The sequence below is a fragment of the Dasypus novemcinctus genome, chromosome 23 (assembly GCF_030445035.2).
Source record: "Dasypus novemcinctus isolate mDasNov1 chromosome 23, mDasNov1.1.hap2, whole genome shotgun sequence".
NCBI lineage: Eukaryota > Metazoa > Chordata > Mammalia > Cingulata > Dasypodidae > Dasypus > Dasypus novemcinctus.
In genome coordinates, this window is record NC_080695.1 from 28578020 (window position 1) to 28602089 (window position 24070).

The 24070-nt window shown below is 54.0% G+C and overlaps 1 protein-coding gene across 6 annotated transcripts; it reads right to left on the reverse strand.

The window, feature by feature from the left end:
* Positions 1-205: 205 nt before the first annotated feature.
* On the reverse strand, positions 206-22951 carry SETD1A (SET domain containing 1A, histone lysine methyltransferase). 6 transcript variants are annotated; one of them, XM_058286036.1, is made up of 19 exons: positions 22301-22951; positions 21342-21506; positions 21025-21120; positions 19022-19292; positions 17779-17900; positions 17314-17543; positions 16167-17016; positions 15235-16020; positions 14590-14766; positions 14396-14483; positions 13503-13660; positions 13262-13349; positions 10157-10504; positions 3622-4656; positions 3194-3366; positions 3000-3110; positions 2667-2786; positions 1120-1257; positions 206-1043 (listed from the first exon to the last, which is right to left on the reverse strand). In XM_058286036.1, exons 2-19 carry the CDS (start codon positions 21489-21491, stop codon positions 870-872), a joined length of 5115 nt encoding a protein of 1704 aa, XP_058142019.1. In that variant the 5' UTR covers positions 21492-21506; positions 22301-22951; the 3' UTR covers positions 206-869. The 6 variants fall into 6 exon arrangements, with proteins under 6 accessions (XP_058142019.1, XP_058142018.1, XP_058142020.1 ...); XM_058286035.2 differs by having other exon boundaries at positions 22262-22931; XM_058286037.2 differs by lacking the exon at positions 22301-22951 and adding an exon at positions 22093-22256.
* Between the last annotated feature and the right edge of the window lie 1119 nt (positions 22952-24070).

Sequence of the window (24070 nt, forward strand, 5' to 3'; positions counted from 1 at the left end):
GCAGGGGATTTCTGGCCTGGCTGGCACAGCCCAGCAGGTGGCTGTGGCCCACAGCTGCTGGGTCTGCATGTCTGGGCTCAGGCCCAGAAGCTCCTCTACCTACCCCACACTTCAGACCACACATTTTTCCCTCTTCAGCATGGCCCCCGGCCAGGGTCCTCAATCCCTATCCCACCCCACTCTCCCCAAAGATACTGCTGAAACATTTTTGTACAATAAAGTTTAATCACAATTATAAAAATGTGGTGTTGGGTTTGCGCTATTAACATATGTACAATCTAGCCCGACAGGAAGGGTCTTCCCCCCACCCACCTGGCCTGGCTGTGCCGGGGCTCCAGACACCAGGGTGGGAGGGCGACCCACAGGGTCTGTCAGGAACAGATGAGGCAGGGTTCCAGGCACGGAGTCCCCAGGACCTGGGGGCACAGGGCCCCCCCCAGGGGGAGAACATGGCCACTGCCCCTAGAGAGCCCCAAACTGGGGAGGGGTGCACGCAGGGCACAAAGAGGAAGTCCCCAATAACACAAAGCAAGGGGGCTATGTAGCCCCCAAAGAACAGGATCTGTACAAGCCGGCACCCCAGGTTTCCACAGGAAACAGCTGCTGGCAGCTACAAAACATTTACAGCTTCTTCTCCGCAAGGAAAAAAATCAGGGTGGGTGGGTAGGGGCGATGGGGGAGGCAGAAGCTGCCTCAAGGAACTGAGGCTCCCTCGCTGGGCTCGGGGCCCCCTAACTCCATGCTTGGAGCTGGGGGTGGGTGGGCCCTGCTGAACCCACTAAGGCTGGGGGGGTCGGGTGGGTGGGTACAGGGAGCTCAGGGCACCAAAGGGGAATAAATAGGGGTGGGGGCACCAGCCATGCCCCACCTCAGTTGAGGGAGCCGCGACAGCTCTCAGTGCCGCACAGACACGGGATCTTGTTGTCCTCCAGTGGGAACTTATAGTCGTAGGTGATCTCCTCGTCCACGCCAATGGGCTGCTTGGAGTAGATCACAATCTTCTTCTGGGACTCGATGGTAATCACCTTGGCATAGCAGTTGGGCTGCAGGAGGGTAGGGGGAGTGAGCTGCGCCCGGCCCCCCTGGGTCCCTCAGGCCCCCCGCCTGGCTCCCACGCACCGTGCAGCAGTGGTTGATAAACCTGGCCAGGTTGCCACACTTGGTGGCGTCGATGATGGTATCGTGGTCCACCCGGAACAGGTAGCTGCTGCCAATGCCCTCCTGCACGTAGCGCTTCTCCCGCATGTCAGCCACCATCTGGGAGGACGGGATGTGACGGTCCAGGCAAGTCCTGCTGCTTCCCCTTGACGGGGGTCTGGAGAGCCCATCACCCAGGGTCCATCCCCACCTGTCCTCACCCTGCTCTTCCTCTGGCTCCTCCCTCCACAGCCACCTACCCTGTACCTTCGGCTGCCAGTCTGACAGGACCCCAGGGATCACAGTGCAGTGGGAAAGCAGCAGCCACTGGCCCCTCCTGGAGGTCCGGCTCTTCTTCCAGACCCTCTCAGGAAGAGGCACCTCTTGACTGCTTCTGACCAGTGCAGATGATGAGCCATTTGTATTAGGGTCTACCCTCATGTGAGAGGGAGCAACAGATTTCCCAGACAGCGGGATGATAGGCCCTCTGCTCTAGGGTGATCTCACCCCCTTCCAGGGCTCTGTTAACTCAGCGTTGGGGACTCCTCCCAAACTGCCCTCTCCAGCCAACACCCACTCAGTGGAGCTGCTGGGCGTTGTCCCTGGGATGGCCCCCAGCACCTCAAGCTCACATGTCCAGAGTGGAACGCATCTTGCCCATGCACGTACCCCTCCTTACCCCCCACCTCACTGGCAGCCCTCCACGTCCCTAGATGCTAAGGGAAGCACCCTGACAGTTTTGACCGCTGCCTTGCCCTCGCTCTCCACAGCCACTCACTGCCTGCTCCTGCCAACCCCTGTGGCCCCAGAGACTCCTCACCATCACTTCTGTTGTCACTGCCTCGGCTGGGCCACCCACGCCTCTGGCCTGGGTCTCCACAACAGTCCCACCCGGGTTCAGTCTCTAGTTCTCTCTCCATGCCACTGCCAGAGGGAGCCTACTAACCCCCTGAAGAAGCTCTCTCCCGCTCAATACCACCCAGCGACTGTCCTCCTCTCACTGCAAGCTCGAATATATTAATGCAGCTCCAGGTCCACGGGACCCAACTCTGCCTGCCCTACAGCCTCATGTCACTGCCAAGGCCCCACCCGCACCTTTTCCCATCTAGTCATGCTGATCTGCTTACACTCACAGACGATCCCACCCCAGGCCCTTTGCACATGCTGTTCTTGCAGCCTAGAGAACCCCTCCCCTCATGTGAACTAGGAAATCCCCAATCTTTCGGCTGTTGGTTGAAACATCACTGCCTCAAGGAGGTCTTAGGCCCTCTTGGTTTGTGCTCCTGCCACCCCCTTCCCCAAACTTCCCCTTTAACAACGGTATTGTTTACTGTGGTACTTGGTCAATGCCTGTCTTCCCACTAGACTATCCACTCCTTAAAGTACGAGATAAGGTCAGTCCTGTTTCTGCTGTAATCACTAACCCCTGTTTACTAGTACCTATTATCAATTATTGGATGAAGGAAGGAAAGGAAAAAAGAAGAGGTTTCCCTGCCTAAGTCCGGGAACCGGGGCAGCTAGGGACTCACCTGGCGGATGTTCTGACCCACGTATTCAATGACCATCTCGTCGGCTGCAATGGGTTCCATGGCAAACAGACCCCACTCGTGGATCCGGCTCCGGCCAAATCGGAGCTTCTTCTTCCGGAACTGGGGAGCAGAGGGCAGACTGCTGCTGGTTGCCTCCCGCAGCCCAGCCCAGCTCCTTGCCTTCCCTGTAGCCCTCCAAGACAGGGAGATGGTTTGGCCACTAGCCAGCACCTGCCTCCCCAACCAGGGGACCACATACTTCTGACCGTTGCCAGGGCCAGTCCCCTTGGTTTCACCTCGTTACAGAGCCTCCTCTCCTCCCCCATGCCTTACCTTGAGCTGGTTCAGCTTCAGCAGATCACTATCCATGATGGCTGGGGTGCCGATGGCACTCAGCAGCCGCCGCTGCTCAGACCGGCGCTCTGATAGCACGCGGTTAGTTCCCTGTGAGGAGGGCAGGAGGAGGTAAGTGGCAGAAATAACGGGAAGAGAATGTGGATGGGCCAGGGACTGGGCCAGGGCCTGACCTGAGTGTCCACTCCTTCCAGCTGCCGGGCCGAGACAGGGCACACGTCCAGGTACTTGTCCTTTTCCTTCTTGCTGATGGGGTAGTAGCCTTCACTGCGGGCCGAGCCTGTCTGGTGCTCACGGGGCCCATCCTGGGGCCGACGCTTACGTTTTGGAGTGCTCAGGTTGGTGAGTGCGAGGGGTTAAGGAAGAAACTTCCTCGCTGGCTGGCTCCCCGGGGCCCCAGCCCCCTCTGCTCACCCCAGCCCCAGTGCAGGGAAAGGGCATCTGACCTCAGCTGGTGGCCCCAAGCAGAGTCAGGGTAAGGGAGATGGAAAGGCCAAGAGAAACACCCAGGCTGAAAGGAGCAAAGAGAAATGCAGGGACAAGAAAGGGAGCGATGCAGACATGGGGGTGCCGTGAGGTCACGCCTCCACGGGCAGGATATTGGTGTGATGGACCCAGTGGGTGTCGTTGAGCCAGTCAGCCCCGCTAGTCTGCTGCAGCAGCCGCTCGTAGGTGAGCCGCAGGTAGCCCATGTCCTCCAAGTCCAGGCCCGAGTTCCAAATGTCATACAGGATGGTCATCTGCTCAAACTCGCTGCGGGGCTCGAAGGAGGGGGGCGGAGGTGGGGGTGGGGGCGGCCGGCGCCGCCGGGTGTGGGAGCGGAGGCTCCGCCGCCGGAGTGCCCCCTCCCCGTCGCTGCTGCTGCTGCTGCTGCTCTCGGATGACTCTGACTCCTCTTCCTCCTCCTCCTCCTCCTCAGCCTCCTCTTGCTGCTGCTGCTGCTTTGGCTCCTCTGCCTCAGCCACCACCACCTCAGGGGCCTCTAGCACCTCATCAGCCGGAGAGCTGAAGAGGGCTGCAGGGGCAGGGATGGGCTCCAGGGGCCGAGGGGCCAGCGTGGAGGGGGTGGGCTTGATGGCAAGGGCGTAGTTGTGCTCCAGGAGGATGTGGCTGAGCGGGGGCCCTGGGCGGTCTGCCTCGTCTGATGTCTCTGTGGCCTCAGAGTCGTCACCAGTAGGCATGGCGGCCAGCCCGCGTCGGGCTGGAGTTAGGGCCAGGTCAGCCAGTACCGCCAGGTCCACCTCTGTCCCTGGCTCCGCCTCTTCTTCCTCAGTGGAGCGGCCTCGGCCTCCAGCCCGGCTCCGACCTCCTCGAGGCACCTCCTCAGGCCAGCTCTTGACTAGAGAAGCATGGTCCAGGGGCAGGTTGCGAATGGTCCGCTCCACGCCCCGGGGGACTTTGCGAGAGACTGGGCCAGGAGACTTGACTTGCGGTGGAGCAGCTGGGGGTGGCTCTGGGGTTGGCACCTCCTCCACGGCAGAGAAGGAGACAGTTTTCCGGCGTTTCTTGGGTGGGGGCAGGAGGGGTATAGGAGAGGAGGGGCGCTCGTTGGGGCGTGGAGCAGGGGCTGCTGGGGGCGTGGCTGGGGGCTCCAGGGGCAACTGGGGCACACTGGGAGGCGGTTCCTCAGAGGAGTCTGGGGAAGGAAGCAGACAGGAGAGGGAGAAGGTTCGGACCCAACATCTTTGGACTGAGATCCGTCGGGCAGGAGGCTTGGGGCTCAGCTGGGGTTCCCTCACCAGGCAATCTATACACCAGCTCTTTTCATAGGCTGCACTCAATCTTCTCAGATTCCACTCAAGAAAGGCAGACAGACGCACAGATACTCTTGCTTGCTTGGGGAACTGCCTGCCTCTCACACTCACAACACCCCGTTTCCCCAGTCCTTGGCACTAGGGGCTTCCTTGATGGGACGGATCTTGCACCTGCTCACTCACACAGTCAGCAAATACTAACTGAGCACCAACCCCATGCCAGGACTGGGGTGACAAAGTAAGCAGACAGATAGATAGATAACAGCGCTTGCTGAGCCTCCAGTCTAATGGGGAGACAATCATTCAAAACAAATGGACAACCAGCACTGGCAGGATGGGGAATGGGGAGGGCACTGCCACCCAACAACCAGGCCTACAGACCAACACATTCTTTGCCAGCTGCGTTTTATAAGAACACAATAAGCCAGATTTGAAGTAAAACATCCATTACTTCAACTACAAGCAATATTCTCAGTTTAATGAAAGGAAAAGGATACAATCTAAGAAGTTGAATCTTTGTATAAAATATTTTACAAAATTTGCCTTTCCTTTTCACATAGAGCGTGATCTGCCCTAGTGCAGAGGGGATGGGGCAGCCTTCCCCTAAAGAAGCTGTTTAAGCTGAGATCCAAAGGAAAGCCATGGGGGTGGGGACACTGGGTCTTTAGGACAGTCCCATGGGTTTTCACAGGCGTGCTGCCTCTCCCCAGCAAAACCCCTCAGGGCAGGGAGCATTCCTCTCCGCTGGGCCCAAGTCAGGGGTGCGCTGGGGTCTGAACACCACTTGGGACAGGTACAGCCCTCTCCCCTGGAATAGACCCTGTTTCCTGCAGACCTGACCCACCAGATGACCTGAGCTGGGCCTCGGCCTCATCCTCTCACCCTAGGGTTTGCCACCAAATGCGCCCCGGCCCTTTGCTTCCACAGTTGCCTTAGTCTGGAATGTCTCTCGCCCCCGAGTCCAAGGGCCTCTCCCTTTGTGAAGCCTTTCCCAGCTTCCTCGGATGGTGTGAACACCTTCCTCTCGGTGCCAGGGGGTTGGCAGTGGGGGCCTCCCCTGCTAGTCTTCAGGTGGGTTGCATCAGATTAATAGCTACTTTTTTGTGCCAAGAGCCAATTCGAGTCTTTACACATGTTATTAACCCATCTTACAGATGAAAAAATAGAGTCACAGGGTGGTTAAAACCTGCCCAAGATCACACAGCTAGCCAATGACAGAAGAAGACTGTCAAGTCTGTACTCTTGGCTGCTCCCCCGTGCTGCTCTGGGAGTCCTGCAGTGGGAATTGGTGGTTTCACATCTGGTTCTACCACTCTTGGAGCTAAAGGGCAGGAAGCAATCAACATGTGTCCAAGGCCTGGACAAATGCTCCCCAGTTTGGTCCCCTGCCCTGCCCCTGCACCATCTGAGCCAGGGCTAACCCATACTCAGGAGCTGGTGCAGCCCTGGGGCTCAGCCCAGGCCTCTGCTCACTGAGTCATCTCACTCCTCCTCCTCCCCCACCCCCAGCCTAGCCCACTGTGCCCTCTGGAACTCTGGCTCCTAAGCAGAAGAAATTCCCTCCCCAGCTCAGCTTCTTCACACAAATTTTCCTCTTCTCTCTGCTCTAAAAGAAACCTGGCTGTTGCTTTCATTTAGGAGACAACTTTTGGGGTACCCACTGAGTCAACACAATTCCCACATTTCCCCAGAAACAGCTCTCCCGATACCCCCAGATCCACAGGAAGGAGGCCCCAGAAGCTACTGTTTCTACTGTATGACCAGCCTCCCCTCCCAGGGCCATGGCTCTCTGGATGGCCTAACCCAAGCCAGCCTACCTAGACACTTCCCTGAGAAAATCTGCTGAGAGGGGGTAGGTCTGTCCTCAGCCAGTTGGGGGTGTGGGGGGCAGACATCCTCTGGTAGAATGGAGAAGCAGACGGAGACCATTTGCAGGAGGAAAGAATGAGGCAGCCAGAAGACAGAAGACAGCCTATTCCTAAGGGCAGTCATGTCCCTGTCTTTGGTTTGCACCAGACAGGCCATATCCTAGAAACCAATGCCATTTTTCACTCTACTGCCTGGAATTGGTTCCTTTTATTAGAAATCCAATCAGCCTTCACTAAGGCTCCCTCTCACCAGGAGCCAGTCCTACCCTCCCTGGTTCCTGTCCTCTGTGCAGCCTTGTCCTTTGTAACTCTGATCCCAGTTGGGTCCCATCATTCTCTAAAAACCAAGGGACCTGACTGACTCTTCCTCTCGTCTCCTCACCCTGCTATCTACCGAGGGGCCCTCAGCCTATCTGCTCACCTCAATTCTCACATTTCCAGTGACCTTCCCTCACCCTCAGCAACCCTCCACCAGTTGCCTGCCCAGATTCTTGTCTCCTCCAACAGGGACCCCACTCTGGATTCCCACCCTGATCCCTCCCCCTCTGACAATTCTGTCACCCTCCTGGGTGACAATTCTGACACCCTACTACACCTTGTCCATCCCCCACCAGTCTCCCTCCAGCCCATCATCTTCCTCGTAAGAAACTTCTTGCTTTAATCTGCTCAGACCCTTGGGGCCCTCACTTCATTCTTCGCATTCACAGCACCTGACATCCTCAAGTCTTCATCCTTCTACCACCTCGCCCTGGATACCTCCAACCCCAAATCTCCTCACCCACCTGCCTGCACTCCTCCTTCAACCTGATTCCAGCCACAGCAGACTTCTGTGTTGTCAGCAAGCTTAGCTGACTTCTCTGCAGGGGCCATTCCAAATCTTCCCCATACTCTCCAGAGCCCCTACTCCACCCAAGCCCCTCATTCTCAGAAAATATCCTACATTCCTCCTGCACAGAGGGCAAGAGGCCACCAGGCATGGAATCCCACCTCACCTTGCCTCTCCACTTGCCAGGGTCTATATGCCTCTGATCCAGAGCCCTGCCCCTTCTTCCCCCCTCTCGGGCTTGTCGTTCCCATGAGTCTTCTCTCTCCTAGTCCATCTACCAGCTCCCCTGGTCTCTTCAGCATATGAACATGTTCAAGTCTCACCTATTTTGAAAAGCTAACCCTTCCATGACCCTATATTCTCCTTTCTATCTTCCCAGGCCCTCGAACCAGCCAAGGGCTATCTCTCAGATCCCAACTTTTGACTTCCCAGGTGTAAAACCAGGGGCTTTTTCCTACACCTTGCTAAGCCTCGAATTCCTCTCCTGTAAAATGGGAGTGATAATAGGGATGCTGTGAGAACGAACCGAGGCAATGAATTTGCAGTGTGCTAGTCCTACAGCCTGGCACACAGGAAGTCCTCGGGAACTGTTGGCTAGCATAGACGCTGCCCCTTACCTCTTCTTTCACAGCAGAGATGCCCACCCTCCCTGAAGACTGGCTACCTCTACTCTATCACCTCCTATCATCCCTAAACACCCGAATTGGGCTTCAGTCCGCAGCACTCAACCGAAATTGATAAGGTCACCAGTGACCTAACTGCCAGAGACAACAGACACTTTCCTATCTTACTTCTCTGCAGCCGAGGATACAGACCACTCCCTCCCTCATAGAACTCTAGCTTCCCTTGGCTTCCCGCCCACTCCTCTGACCATTCCTGTTCAACCTCCTCTGGCTCCCCTTTGACCACCAACGTCCTACAGGACCTGAGGGCTCTGGCCCTGTATTGTCTTGTTCCACACACCCTCTCAGGGTACAGGAGTGGATGCGCTCCCACACCTTCAGTACTCCCAAATGTCGACCTCACTTTTAGCCTACTTTTCTTTCCACAGCTTCAGATCTGTTAATCCAAACGTCTGTTGAATGCTTCTACCCAGGAGTGACAGCGGCTCCTCAAACTTTACCTCAACTGAATTAATTCATAAGCACTCTTCCTGATCCTGGTTCTCCTCCTGCCCACCAGTGCTTTGGTTCATGCTCCTGCCTCACCAACATCCCTTCAAGCTTTCTATCAGTTGCCCTCCTGCCTCCTGCCCGTCTCACCCTTTCCAATTCTTCCTCTGCCTTACTGCCAAACGGCCTTTCTGAAATGGAAATCTGACACATGCCTATCCTCCTTCCTGCCCCACTGAGAAAGCGGTCCTCCGATGTGCCTGTGACCCTGGAAGTCCTTCTCCTACCCCCTGGGCTCAGGAGGGGCTGGGGAACAGGACTGGACTCCTCCTCTTCTGGGTCTGGGTCAGAGCAGGGTGCACCAGCGCTAGAGGGGTCGCTCCATCTGGTCACTGCCCAGCCTGGACCAAAGGTCTCAATAACACTCAATAACATTCAAGTGGGAGGACCTTGGGGGGCTGGGGGGGTGGGGCAGAAAAGCCTGCAAACTCCAATATATGATTCCATCATAGAAACACTAGCCCCAGCTACCACTGGCGCTCCTGGACTACTCACTGCAAAAGCCTCCTCACAGTCTTCCTGCATCTACTCTGGCCCCTCTCCAAGCTCTCTCTGCACTGCATCTTTCCAAAACACGAACCTGCTCAAGCCATGCCTCTGATGGCATTCTCCCGCTCTCAAGGTACAGACCAGATTCCTAATGTTGCCTACTCATTTTGCACAGTCCAGCCCTTGCTTACTTCTCATCTTCAGCCACCCTGTGCTTTCCTCACTTCCAAACCCCCTAGAAGGCTGGCCTTCTTTCAGGTCTTCCAACATGCTGTTTCCCCTGCTCAGGGCCTCTGTACCTGACTGTTCCCCGTACTTGCCTGCTTTGCCTAGATTTCAGCCCAGCAATGCTTCAGCAGGGAAAACTTTCCCATCCCCGTAGATGAACTCGGTTCCAAGTACCCTGTACTTTCCCTTCATGTGGTTTACCAGGTTGTAAACATCGATTTCCTTAGAAATTACTTGACTAAACTGTAACTCCTTCTAGACTTCAAGTTCCATGAAGGTGAGAACAGTGCCCACTGTATATACCATCCATCCTAGCACCTAGTGCTTAGGTATAGGATGTGCTCAATAGATATCTACTCCCTCAACCAAATGTTCTCCAACAGGAAGATCAACTGCATGTATGCAGTATAAAAGAATGGAAAATGCACAAATCTAGAGAGAAAAGCAAAGAGATAACTAAGTCCTGAGTTAACACTGTTAATATTTGTTTTCCATTTGTCCATTGACCCACCTGCATACATACCCTACACATTAAGGAATGAGTTTTAAAAGTTAACAGGAAAAAAAGTGAATTAGGAAGAGATTACTTTTTTTTTTTTTCAGCCAAATACCCTGGTCTGGCTCTATAAACAATGACAGCAGTACAGTTTGACTATGTTAGGTGATATATGTCTCCAAAGGGAGAGTGATTTTTATCCATCTCTATCATTTAAAAGTCACACCCTAAGTTGCAATTAACAAATGCTCTCACAGACACTCATGTATGTAAAGAACAAATCAACAGCCCCACACCACCTACCTGCAGGTTTTGCTGGCACCTTCTCCTGTTCAGGGACAGGGGTGACTGGGGAGCCTGTCACCCTCTCAGGCTTAGGCTCCTCCACAGGTACTAATGGGGGCGCCGGGGCTTCTCTGGGAGGTGGTGAGGCTGAGGGGATGGTTGCTGGCGGCTCTTCTTCCTCCTCTTCTTCACAGGAGGACTCGGAGGAGGATGAGGAAGAGGACTCGGAGGCCGAAGAGGAGGAAGAAGAGGAAGATGAGGAGCTGGATGAGCTGCTGCTCCCAGAGCCCGAGGTGCTATCGCTTTCACCATCTGAGTCAGCATACAGAGAACATCTGGAGGACGAATCACTTTCCTCGTCCTCACCTGAAAATCCAGAAAGGGTGATCAGGCGAGGTGGGACGACCCCTCGCTTGGTGAGCTGTGAGTTCATTTGCTGCCTCACTATCCTAGATATGTCAGGCTGTGGGAGGTGCTGGGAAGCCCAAAAAGTATGAGGTGGAAGTCCTACCCTCATGGAGCTGGATAAGGAGACAATCTGCTCACAGTATGATAAACATCTGCATCAAAGGACAGAGGGGCATGGAGAAGAGAAGCCCTGGACTCTGCCTAGAGGGTCAAGTCAGGGGAGGAATTCCTTTAAGAGATGATGAAAGTAAGGACAAGAGGGAGTCACCACACAGATCTAGGGGCTAAGCAGGGAGGTCAAAGGCAAACAGGTGAGAAAAGAAACGATGGTGGGAAACGGACTTTGGCCCAGTGGTTAGGGCGTCCGTCTACCACATGGGAGGTCCGCGGTTCAAACCCCGGGCCTCCTTGACCCGTGTGGAGCTGGCCATGCGCAGTGCTGATGCGCGCAAGGAGTGCCGCGCCTCGCAAGGGTGTCCCCCGCGTGGGGGAGCCCCACGCGCAAGGAGTGCGCCCGTGAGGAGAGACGCCCAGCGTGAAAAGAAAGTGCAGCCTGCCCAGGAATGGCGCCGCCCACACTTCCCGTGCCGCTGACGACAACAGAAGCGGACAAAGAAACAAGACGCAGCAAATGGACACCAATAACAGACAACCAGGGGAGGGGGGGAAATAAAATAAATAAATAAATCTTTAAAAAAAAAAAAAAAAAAAAAAGAAACGATGGTGTGTTTGGAGATGATCAAGCCATCTGCTCTAACCACAGACGCTTTTCCCAAGGTGGGTCTTTCGGACACTGTCTGGACAATGGACTCTATGCAGATGGATTCCAGTGTGAGATAAGCTTACAAAATGTTACACACTATATGCCACTTAGAGACTGATAATACTGAGCTGAGACGTCCTGCAATAAAATCTGGTTTCACCGTAACTCAGCATTTTCCAAACTTGTTTCATCAAGGGATTTTGCAGACTTTGAGGAATATAAATTTGGCTAAGCTGGAATAGAAAGTGGTGGTGGCCAGGGAGGGGACTGGAGAATGGCAAAATGGAGCTAAACAGATAAGCCGGTAACTATGAATGGCCTCCAGCGCCAGGCTGAGGAGTCTGTGCTTTATCTTGTCAACAACAGGGAGTTAAGAAAAGATTCTAAGGCTGAAAGCGAAAAGGTCAGATGTGCATCCTAAGAAAGGTAATTCTATCAGCAGGTTGGAGAATGGGTTAAATGGAGGAGAAAGGATGGAAACAGAAACAGGGAGATCACTCAAGACTGCTGAAGACTCTAAGTGAGGAATGATGAAGGCCTGAATTAAGTAGGAACAAGGAGGTGAAAAATTCAAGAAATACTCAGGAAATAATGGGAATTGGTGATCAGTGGATATGGAGGGGTCTCAAACCCTCATTCTATTCTCTACCTCCTCTGCACGACCTTGTGAAAGGAGAGATCCATGGTCTACCACTTCATCATTCTGGCCTCTGTTAAAAATAGCACCTTTCAGAGGCCTTCCTTGACCGTATTATAAAAAACTGGTAAACCTTTCCCCAGATTCCCCTGTTCTATCACTCTCTCCCCCACAAACCTATTTCACTTTCTTCAATGCATTGTCTTGTTCCACTGCCTGAAACAGTATCATTCTCACTCTGAAACAGTATAATTTGTTCACTTGCTTGTCATGTCCCCAACACCTCCAAGTGATCACAAGCTCTACAAAAGCAGGAATATCTGTCTCGGTCACTGATACGTCTCTGTATCTACAATAGCACCTGGCACAGAGTGGGAGCTTGATACATTTGTGAACAAATCAATGAAGAAGCAGGCTGAACCAGTTGCCCAAGACCTCAAGACCTCGATGAATGTGGAAGAACAAAGGTGTCCAAAAGAAGGACAGGGAAGCAGACTTGGCCCAGTGGTTAGGGCGTCCGTCTACCACATGGAAGGTCTGCGGTTCAAACCCCGGGCCTCCCTGACCCGTGTGGAGCTGGCCCATGTGCAGTGCTGATGCACACAAGGAGTGCCCTGCCATGCAAGGGTGATCCCCCGTGTACAGGAGCCCCACGTGCAAGGAGTGTACCCCTTAAGGAGAACCTCCCAGCACGAAACAAAGTGCACCCTGCCCAGGAATGGTGCCACATACACAGAGAGCTGACGCAACAAGATGATGCAACAAAAAGAAATACAGATTCCTGTGCCGCTGACAACAACAGAAGTAGACAAAGAAAAACATGCAGCAAATAGACACAGAGAACAGACAATTGGGGTGGGGTGGGGGGAAGAGGGGAGAAATAAATAAGTAAATAATAATAAAAAAAGGACAGGATGACAATGGCAGCCATGGGATGAGAAGAGAGAGGCACAACTTGGTGGCATGGGCCCTAAAGGAACAGTAGTGCCCAAAGGTGCAAGAGTATGGTCTGGGAGCATTAAGGGGCAGCAGAAGTCAGGACCACTGCCTCTAAGGTTTGGGAAAATAAACAGCCTCTGCTGGGTTTCCTCAGGAAGAGCCATGTTTCAGGAGAAGAGGTAAACAGGAAGCAGTATTTTGGGTATTGGGGTTACTGTTCACGATGGGCCAAATGTTCCAAAGGATGTGGCTAAAAGATAGTTGCTCTTGGGGAAGGCAAAAGTGGCCAATAAATCCAGGAGGAAAGTTACGTGGGCTCAGGCTGAATCCTTACTTCCTCTCCACACCAGAGTTCTATGCCCCTGCCTGTGCTTACCATCTGATGCTCCTGTCTCCTTCTTAGTGGTATCCATAGCTTCGTCCCGCTCTTCATCTTCCTCCTCGTCCTCCTCTTCCTCCTCCTCCTTAAAAAAAGGAATAAATGGGAACTAACAGGAAAAGGGGAAGTGGTCCTCTAGGAGGTGCAGCTGCCTGGGCTCCACCTTAAAGAGAAGCTGGCTATGGGGACAGGGTGTCAGGAAGGTTTCTGGCAGACGTGGGGTGCCCTGGCCCCTCACCTTCTCGGAAGATGACTCCTGGGATGCCTCCTCCCCTTCACTGTCCAGAGCAAAGGCCTTCCGGTGCTTGCCCTGGGTCTTGCCTCGCTCTTCATCGCGCTTTGGGGGCTTGATCCCTGGACGTCCTGACTCTCCAGCCTCCTTCTCTCGCTCAGGGTCTGGGCCAGGTGAGTGAGTGGTGGTTAGGGCAAGTTTTTACCACCAAAAGGGACAGTTACTGTTTCCCTACCCCACGCAAGGAGCTTGACATACATTACTGCTGATCTTCCCTATGGCCCTACAAGACAGAACTCACTTCACAGACAAGAAGGTGAAGCTCACTGAGAACACAAAACCCTCATAGCTGCCTAACATTTTTTATGACTTTAAACACATCCCACCCATTTTCTCTTTCACCCTTTTCTGGATTGGGTGGAAGAGAGGAGTGATTTATGCTGGGCCCAAGAAAATAGTACTAAGGTCCATGGAGCTCCAGGGGCAGATCTAACTCAGTAAGGATGTTATCCAGCCGTGTAAGCTGTCGACCAACAGCTCAGACCTCGACAAACTGGTAGGAAGGCTGCAGCAGAGTTTAAGCATCAGATGGCAAACTCAGGCAGATGACCTGTTTAACCTTGAAATTCTGAAATTCTGTAAGGTGCCTTCATTATTCCTATTGCATAGGTGGGAAAACTGAGATGCAGAGGACTTAAGTCAGCATACCAGAGTAAGAATCACAACTAAAATTCAGAGATAACCCTATGTGTTGCTTCTCAGAACTCTCCATTTTACCCTGTACCAAAATCTCCACTTGACTCCTTGCTCTCAAGACACCCGGACCCCTTGTCCCTGCCTCCTGCTTTCCTATCAATCTAAGTAATGCAGCCTTTTCTCCTGCCTGACCTCCCACTCACCATCGTCATCTTCCTCAGCTGGGGTGGAAGGCCGAGGCCTCTTCTCCTCACTTGCCTCTGAAATTTCCGAAGGCTCTTTCCGCTTTACCTAAGGGGAAGGGGAAAAGACGGGAACTTATTTAGAAACCAATTACCCCTACTCTAAGAAAGGGTCCCCCTTCTCCCTCCTCACTCAGAAGGTCAGTTCTGGGTACCTTGAAAGAAGGCAGCCGGAGAGCTCCTCGTAGCCCTGACCCAAACGCAAAGGCCTCGATGCCTGTGGTACCTCCACTCTTGGCCCAGTCAACAAGGGACAGCAGACCTGGCTCCTTGAGTTTTGTCTTCTCTTTATCCTCTTCCTTGGCTTGCTGTTTGGCAGCGTTCTGGAATGGCTATAGGCAGAAGGACTGAGCCCCAGAACTCAGGTGCCCGCACCTGCCTGAGAGCTCCTTCCAAGAGCCAAGGACACAGAAACACACCCACAACCTCCTCCATTTGTAACTACACCACACTGTAACTACACCACACTTCGTATTGCTCAAGTCTGCTTATTTAGCCCATCAACCTCACGGAGCAGCCATAACTACTCCCACTCCCACTTTACAAGTAGAGAAACTGAGACTTAAGGGCCTCATCCACAGAAACTGAGCAATGGAGGCAGGAGAAAGCTCTTCTGACTCAAGGCCTTAGAACCCCCTACTGCTCCATGCTCCTGCCCTGCCTGAGTGCCCACGGCCTCACTCTTGACTCGCCTCAATCATCTCTCACTTCTATTTTGAATTGGACAGACCAGGAAAGCCAGAGGTCTATTTCTGTCAATGGAGTCCCCGGATTCCCCAGTCCCAGGCTCTGGCCCTTACCTTGGCCTTTTCTTCCTTGCTCTCCCACCACTGGTCAAAGGCTCCAAAGGCCACGTTCTCCACCATCTTGCGGTTGAGGTCCCGCTGCATGATGCTCTTCATCTCTTGGACTAAGGTGGCCAGCACGCGGCCCACAGTGCCCGCTGACGGCAGAGTCTTGCCCTCTGCCAGTTCTGCTTCCTCCCTGGGAGGCAGCCGGGCCTCTTCTCCTGAGATTGAGGAAGAGGGCAAGGGCTCGGCTGCCATGGGCAAAGGCAGGTGGTAGGCATCCCGGGAGTATGCCCCTCGGCCTTCTTGCCCTTGTGTATACAAAGCATAGGGCAAGCCATAGGCTGCCTCTTGAGGGGGCGGGAATGGGAGGAAGGCCTCCCCAAAGGCCCCACCAGGGGGACCAGCCGAGGCAGCAGTCAATCCCTTGCCCTGTCGCAGCTGGTGGAGCCGGGTCAACATCTGGGTCTGCATCTGGAAGGACATGGGCATCCCTCCCCATTGAGCCCCAAGTCGATCCATCAGCTCCAGGGAGTTCACAAAGTCATAGATGTGCGGGGGCGGTGGAGGAGGTGGTGGGTACTCAGAGGGTAGAGGCCCATCAGGTCGGGGTGGGAGGAGGTAGGCAGGTTGGTGGGGAGGATAACCAAGGGGAAGGGAAGCCAGATATGGAGGGGGAGGAGGGGGAGGAGGGGGTGGGGGAGGAGGCTGTTGGGGGGGTGTTGGGGCCGGAGGGGGTGAGCCGCCCCTGTCGTCATCGGAGATCTCCATGTCCTCTCCGGAAGAGCATGGAGAAGCCTGGGGGGTGAAGAGGAGGGTCACAGAAAGCCTCTGCCTGTGCCTGAACTTTTCACCAAACCCCTGGGTTCTTGTTGAGTTCCCTTGCCCTTGCCCTGCCTCCCAGATCCCAGGCACCTCCGCTGGCTGACCCCAACCTCACCTACCTGGCTCTGTCCGTTGGCCTTGGGAGACTCCCTCGTGGCCCCTGGTTCCCCAGTGCCTGTAGGAGCCACATCCTCAAAATTAGCAGGAGCTGGAGGGGGTGTGCAGGGCCCGTGACCTGACCCAGAAGGCACCTCACTCCCTGCGTCTCTAGCCCCAGGGCCCGCGCTGTTATTCTCTTCCTCCTCCTCCGTGTCAGAGGCCAGGAAAGAAAACTTGGAGCGCTGTTCCTTCAGCAACATTTCGATGCGAGAATCCAGGCTGCTATGTTGAGCGAAGGGCACACTCTCGTTGGTGGTCTCTGGCGCTGGGGAGCCGGAACGGGCAGGTGAGGCTGGGCGGGGGGAGGTCCGGGCTTCTTCTCTCTCAGGGCTGGGGCCCCCACCACCCCCGCCTCCACCAGGTTCTGGAGGCTCCGGGGGTGGAGCCTCCGAGGCAGGAGGCCGGTAGTCCTGGTCAGCAGGCCGGCTGGGTTCAGGGGGCAAGTAGGAGGTGTAGGCAGGTGGGAAGCGCTCAGCTGTGTTTTCAGCAAAAGGGGCCCCAGAGGGCTCCTCTCGAGTTGCCCGGCGGGGTGGGTAGGAAGCATGGCGCTGGTAGCGATTCCAGCTTTCATAATATGCTGGGTAGTTTGAGTCAGAACCACGAAAATGAGAAGATGAGGAAGAAGAGGACGATGAGGAGGATGAGGACAACGAGGAGGAAGAGGAGGAGGATGCGGCGGTGGCTGCAGTGGTGGCTGAGATGGCCGCAGAGGTGGTTGTGGGGGCGGAGGAAGCAGAGAAATGGCGGCGTGAAAAGGAATCTTGGTAGCTGTTCTCTGACCGCCGAGGCTTGAAGGAGGTTGAAGTAGTGCTGGAGAAGAAGTTGGGGAGTTAGCTGGACTCGTCTCTAGGTGACTAAACTCTAGTGTCCCGATTCTCAGGTTCACCCAAAACCCCTCTACACTGCTCCCAAAGGAAGATCTCAAAACTACTGGATTCCTGAGCTAGAAAATGAGTTGGCTGAGGATACAGATTTGTTGGCTGAATCCACAGAGACTAGGACAAATTATCTCCAACTCCCTTTTGGAGAGACTCGGGGTTCCTTCTTCCCAGTTGGCACCTCCCAGAACCTGATGGTTGGGGGCCCTGGAGGGCATCTGCTCTGCACCTGCTGGAATAGGCAGAATCCTGAGAGTAGGGGGTGCTGCCCCGAGACGTGTAGGGGGTTCCTTGGGAGGACTGAGGGGTGAACTGGCCGAAGGAAGATGGGGTGTCTTGCCGGCTGCTGGAAAAGCTTGTGTCCTGGGAGCAGGGGGTGCCATTGCCGGGAGTGCCCACCACAGCACTGCCTGCTGGGTAGGCAGCTGTGTCAGAGGAGGAACGGCGGCGGGATTCCGTCTGGAGGGTGGGAGTGGGGCAGGGAGAAAGGAAAACAAATCAAGTACCATTAGAGAACCCTCCTTCCCCAAACCAAGAATTCCAGTTCCTTATCTTTTGAAAGCATCCAGGCACCTTTCCTAGCTCTTCCTGCACTTAACAGGGCAGCTGAGAACCTCCCAACAGCTGCTCCTGCTCCTGGCACCCAGGTGCCATGCCCACATGGCTAGGGCTGTAGCAGCCCCAAACTCCTCACCGTCTCAGTGGCTGCACTAGAGCCCTGGAACTTCTCGCTCAGGGCCTTGCCCCCGGTGGGCACTGTCTGAGGGGTGTAGGAGCCATTGACAATCAGTTCATAGTACTTCATTCGCTGTTGTCCTGGAAGGAGAGAAACAGGAACCAACAGGGTCAAACAGAGAACATAAATCCTTCCTAATTTCCTATTACTGTTTCCCTCTCAGACCTCGAGTTTCTTACGATTTCTTGGAAGCTTAAATTTAGGAATTTCAGTTTTTGTTTTATCTCTATTTTTGGGGTCTTATGACCTGTTCCTAGTTACTACTATGAACATATTCTATGACATTTCAGCTTAAAAAACAACTTTACTTGGGTTATTTTATTGAATGACCACCAGGAATGAAAAGCACTGGAACTCCTATTTTAGAGGAATAAAGAAAAGCAACCTGCGCAAAGTCACAAAGCTGGCTAGTAGGAGAACTAAGATTCAAACCTAGGCTTTCTGATGCTAAATCCCAACATGCTCTTTATGCCAAAAATTAAAGGACGTACTAAGGCAGCCTAAGGGCTACATCCAGTCCACAACTGTGTTTTATTTGACCTATACAATTATTTAAAATATATTTTTTTGAAGCCAATATTTAAAACCATGAAATTTCACACAAAAACCTACATTTCTGGCTTCTTTATTTAAAATTAGGTTATCTGACATCATTAGTTTTCATTCCCACTTGAAAATAATCACCTACTGCCAACTAACAGCTGCCTTCTTTAGATGGGGCTAGATCTACATTTGACCACATTCCCCACTTCTCCCTACTGCTCTTTACCACAGAAGCCCAGGCTGCTTCACTTATCGGTACTGGTCCCGAATTCTGTATCCACAGTTCAAAACCTGAAAACCTGAAAACCTGGTATATTTTTTGGCATCTGGTTTCAAAACCTGACCTGTTATAAAGCTATTTACTAAAGTCTTTATTTCTCCTACTTAGTATGACCCTTTACTCATTTTATTAGAGATACAATCAGGTGCCCGACCACGGGACGCTGCCCCAGACCCTGCTGGAAAAAACAGGAAAAAGACCATGTACATACCATAACCCTTACCAAAACTTGAAAGACTCTTATTTCAGAAAGACACCTGGCCTCAAGCGTTACTGATGAGAAACTCAGAACCTTATCACTTGCCTGGTCCCCAAAGGCCTCATGTGTACAACCTCTCCTGGAGACCAACTTTGGGCAGTGGGCAGGGGAGTCATTACCTTTAATGTCGAGCTGGGCATGGATGATATTGCCCATGACGGAGGTCAGGTGGAGGTTTTTGACCGTCTCCTTTGCTCCCCGAGTGCTGGTGAAGAGCACACGGGCCAGGCCGAGATGCTTGCGAGTACGGGGGTGAAGAAGGATCTCTACCTCTTCCACCTCACCGTACTTTCGGCACATATCCTTCAGGAATGTCTCCCGCACATTATCATTCAGCCTTGCAAAGGTCACTTCCTTCAGTGGGATCTGTCCAATATAGAACTCGTCCAGCTGTGGAGAGGATGGGAGTTGGCCTGGGATTTCAATACTTGTCACTGTTCCTTTGTCCTACAGAGGAACTTTAAATCCATAAAGTCAAGAGAGATGGGACAGAGAAACTGAGGAGCCAGGGAGAAATATCAGGAAGACAGCCACAACTAGAGGATACACCAATCTTGGCCCCTTTCTTCCCTGAATTCTTCCTAATACAGCATCACAGCAAAAACCAGGAAAAGAAATGTAAAACCAAGAAATAAACATATGTAGAAGAAGCAAGTCACGGGAAGGAATTCACTAGGAACGGGGCACTAGAAACACTAAGATGGAGGGAAAAAACAGTGATTTCTGTTCAGAGTAGACAAGACAGATGCACATGACCACAGTGTGACACAACAAGTGTCTGCAGAGGTGTGGATGGGGTGTCTGGGAGCCTAGAGAAGGAAACCTTTGTTCAGAGTGGAGTCTGGAAGGATTTATAAAATGGTGTTCATTTGTACTGGGTTTTTCAGATAAAGAGGAGCTCATCAGGATGACAAGGACTTCTAGAGTATGGAACCATAGAACAACTTGGCATTTTCTGAAAACTGTAAAGTGTCTGGTATAGATGGAAGCCAGGTGTATGGTGTTAAGGCAGGAGATACGTTAGACCCAGATCAATAAATACAGATGCCAATACTCAAAAATGTGGACTGGGCCAACAGAGGTAATGTCAGAGAACAGGAAAATCAAAGATAAGGGACAGCACTGTGGAGTATAGATTGGAGGCAAGGAAACCAGGTGAAGTGAATACAAGGCTCTGTATTGAGGAAACATCAACAGGAATAGAGAGATGAACAAGAGATGTATTTAGGCAGAGTAAGCAGGACCTGGTGACAGATTTGTGAGAGGATGCCCTTTACAGGACAGAAGAATCATAGAATGACTCCTTGCTTCTAGTTTCTGCAGCTGAGTGGGTGCTGTGGTCAGAGAGAAAATGGAAGGACAGGATTGAGGTGGTAAAGATAATGTTTTAAACCTCTTGAATTTGAGGTGCCTGTGGGGTTGTCCCTGTAACAGGCATACAGGTTTAGAGTTCAAGAGAGTGATCTTAGCTGGAAACAGATTTTAAGGTCACCAATATTTAGTTAATAGTCAAAGTTGTATGTATGAAAGAGATTGTCCAGGGCAAGAGTACAAAGTGGGGGGAAGGAGGGAAGAGGAGGGAGCCCCGGGAGGAATTTATTTAAGAAAGAAAAAGAAAGAACTAGTGAAGAAAACTAAAGAACCAGTTTCCTAGGCTCACTCCAAAACCTGAAGAGTATCCTGATAGATGGGGAAATGGAAGTCCTCTGAAAAAAGACAACAGAGGATCATGTGATCAAAGGAGAGGTAAAGAACACAGGATTCCAGGGAAGCAAGGGCCCTGTCACCTCCTTAGGTGCTGAGGAACTTGGACACCCCACTGGGGTATTGCTGTGCTATATGCACTGTCTAGCAACAAGTATGGAAGTTAAGCCTGTCTTTACCTCATCCTTCAAGAAGTGAACATCGCTGCCACGAAGAACACACATGGGATGCTTCACCCCTATCTTTCAGAAGATAAGCATCCTCCTGACCAAAACAACTCAGTCTCATAGCCTCAGAAGTTGTTATTGCTGATTGTGCCCCTTTGATCAGAAAACCCTCTATCATTAGGCTAGACTGTCAGGATGGACCCTCCACATCCTCCAAGGACTACCACACCAGAAGACTAGCAGACACATACCTTAAATTTAGGTACGGGAAGGGAAAAGTCTCTGTTTTTGGACCTGACATGGCAACGGGGGTCTTGGAGGTCTTCAACTGGTATATACTTTGAGTCCTGGGAAGGAAAGTGGGAACAAAAAGACAGCTTAAGGTGTAACCAAGCTGTTGAGCTCTAGGAAGCCCAGCTGAAACCCGTATGCAAAAGAGCTGCATTCAGCCAGCCCAGTTTTTAGAAGGCAAGCTATGCTCCAGGAGTTCTAGGTGCTGGACAGAGGTAATGGAGGGCTGCCGGGGCCTGGAGTTCCCTAGATGGCAAGGAAAGGCCTAGGCACTCACGTTGACACTGAAGTGGACTCCATCATAGCGGTACACCTTTTGAGAAGGCCTGCGCAAGGCAGGGTCCAAGGCAGGATCGACGATGAGCTTGTAGTTTCGCCACTGGAAGCTCGGGGCCTTTTGCCCATCTCCCCCACCTTCCTGATCCATCTTTGCTCATTTACACTGTTAGGAAACAGGGATAAGGAAGGGGGTTCAGGACTCAGGCCTGACTGTCCTACTGCCCCTCACCGACTAGTTCAGGCTCCAGGTTCTCATTACCCCGGTTTCCACACCTCACCAAAACTAACAGCTCTCCCAGATTTTCCCTCGGGTACCCTCTGTTTCACCACGACACCCCATTCTCTCTCCACTTCCCAACTCTCCTCTTGGGCCCCCAGGGCCATCTCGCGCCCCCTTACCTTCCCGCTCTCCCCAGCGCGCGCCCCACTTGGCCTCTGAGCAAGACCCCTCCCCCGCCCCCTTTCAGGCCCCGCCCCCTCCCGCCTCCTCACCGGCCAGCGGCCCGGACCAAGCCCGGGTCCCGCTCCCACACACCCGCTCTGGTCCCCGCGCCCCGATCCTCTGGCGGAGAGGTGGCACCTCTTCGGGGCGTTGGAAACACCGCGAGACCGAGCCCGAGACCCGGCTTCGGCCCCGAATCCGGGCAGGGGGGTGGGGGAGCGCGCGCCGCTGCCCTCTCCTCCCGCCCCGGCGCGCTCGGCCCCCCCCACCCCCGGACTCCGCGCACGCGCGCCGCGGCCCCACTCACCCGCTCGTGGCGAGCGGCTCCCCCTCCCCCCACCCCGCGCGGCACCTCAGCGGCGCGAGGCGGCGGCGGCGGCGGCGGAGGCAGCGCGAGACCCGGCCCCGCAGCGGTGGCGGCGGCGGCGCCCCCCCACCACCACCTCCCCGGCGCGCGCACCAAACACCACCGCCACCTGCGCAAGGCCCAGCGGGCACAGGGTCTGCATTCGCACTTTCGCCACGGGTGCCGCCAGGAGACCCTCGGGGCCGAGGGTAGCGGCCTCGCCTCGGCCGGCGCCCTGTAAGGCTCGGGAGTTGCGGCCCAGGGAGCGTGGAGATCGGCCGCATCCCCCGGAGAGTGGGCTTCACCACCGCTATCCAGCTGCTCCGGCCTGAGTTCCTTGACGAATCGGCGGCGACGAAAGCTGCGACTAGTCCCTGAGGAAAAGGGGGCGGGGCAGAAGGGGAGGAGGCCAGCCAGCGCTGGGGAGCTTTGAGTGGCGCGTTGGCCAAACGCAGATTCGCCAGGCGGGCGGGGCGCAGGATGCGCGCTCCTTTGCTCCTCTTCCCTGCCCCTTTCTCGCGCGGCCAGAGGTCTAAGGGGCCGCAGATTCGCCACGGGTCCTGGCTTCAGTCGTCACCTCCCTTCGCCCTCCTTGGCGGAGTCAAGAAAATAGCGCCGGTTAGCCAAGCCCTGTTGGCAGGGTCTGCCACTTTTTCTGGATCTTTCTTACTAGGACAACTCAGAGGCCAGCCCAATTCCGACCCAGGAGGAAAGGGCTACTGCCCCAGAGCTCCTCTCGGAGTCCGAAGAGAATTCTCAGCCGAGCAGACAGGGCCCGAGTAAAGCTGAAGAGCGGACTTGGCGAATCTGCGGCTCCTGCTTGTGGGCGGAGCCAAGGCGCTGCGCGCGGAGGGGCGTGGTCAGAGCTTGCAGAGCCCGGCGCTTCAGGGGCGCTTCCTGTAGGACCCACCAAAACCGGGGCGGGCTGGGAGGGGCGCCCGGGAGGTGGAAAAATACAACCATGCAGCGGTGACTCAGGCCGTTTGCCCGGCGTCGCACAGGATGCAGGGAGCGTTTTTCTCCCGTTATCCCTCTTGGGCCTCTAGCTGTCTGAGATCCCCATTTGACAGATAGGGGAGACTGAGGTCTGCACTGGCACCGCATATTGCTCGGGCTCAGCCCACTGTTAGTGGTCGAATACGGGGCTGTCTCAAGGATCTCTGAAAAGGCTTGTGGGGCCTGAGGACGTTTTCATAAATATTGAAGTGGGGCCTGAGGGAGCTGGGGTAGGCCAGTCGCTTCTCCAGACATCATAGTCCCGCTGCCTGCCTCTTCAGTTGCGGCCTCCGCTCCTCACGCGGTCCTGTCTCTCGAGGGCAAGACAAGCTCAGGCCTACACCCTGGGAAGCTGGGTCTGGGGTTGCCCGGCGGCCGGGTCTCCGTTTTCTCCGGCTTGGATGCAGGCACTTTGGTGTCAGGACCGGCACTCCCGCGAAGCCCCTCTGCCTGAGATAAGGTCGCCCCGGGCTCCAGGCATCTCTACAGCACTCCCTGGCCGTATGACCTTGAGCAAGTCATTGACCTCTCTAAGCTTCAGTCTTCTTAAAGTGAATGTTCATTCCTGTAACATAGGACGAGGGTAGGCATCGGAACACTGCTGGAAAGGCCTTGGAGCCCGTTTGATGCAAACTCACCATTTTAAGACAAGGGGATTTGTCCAAGAAGAGAGGGTGAGGCCCTGGTAATATTTGGAGGAAAATACAGCTGAAAAAATATTTTAATGGAGGTACAGGTGATGAGCTGAGATTCCTTTTTTCTGTCCCAGTTGAAAGAGACTGGCTGCTTTTTTCAAATCAAAGAGATTCCCCAGAGGGATGGCAAAGGTGATGCAAGTTAGTTTCACTCACTGCCTAGCTGTAAGGCCTTGGGCAAGCTCCTGAGCCTTCCTGGGGCTCACCTCCCTTATCTCTGAAATGGAAATGATACACACTTGCTTCTT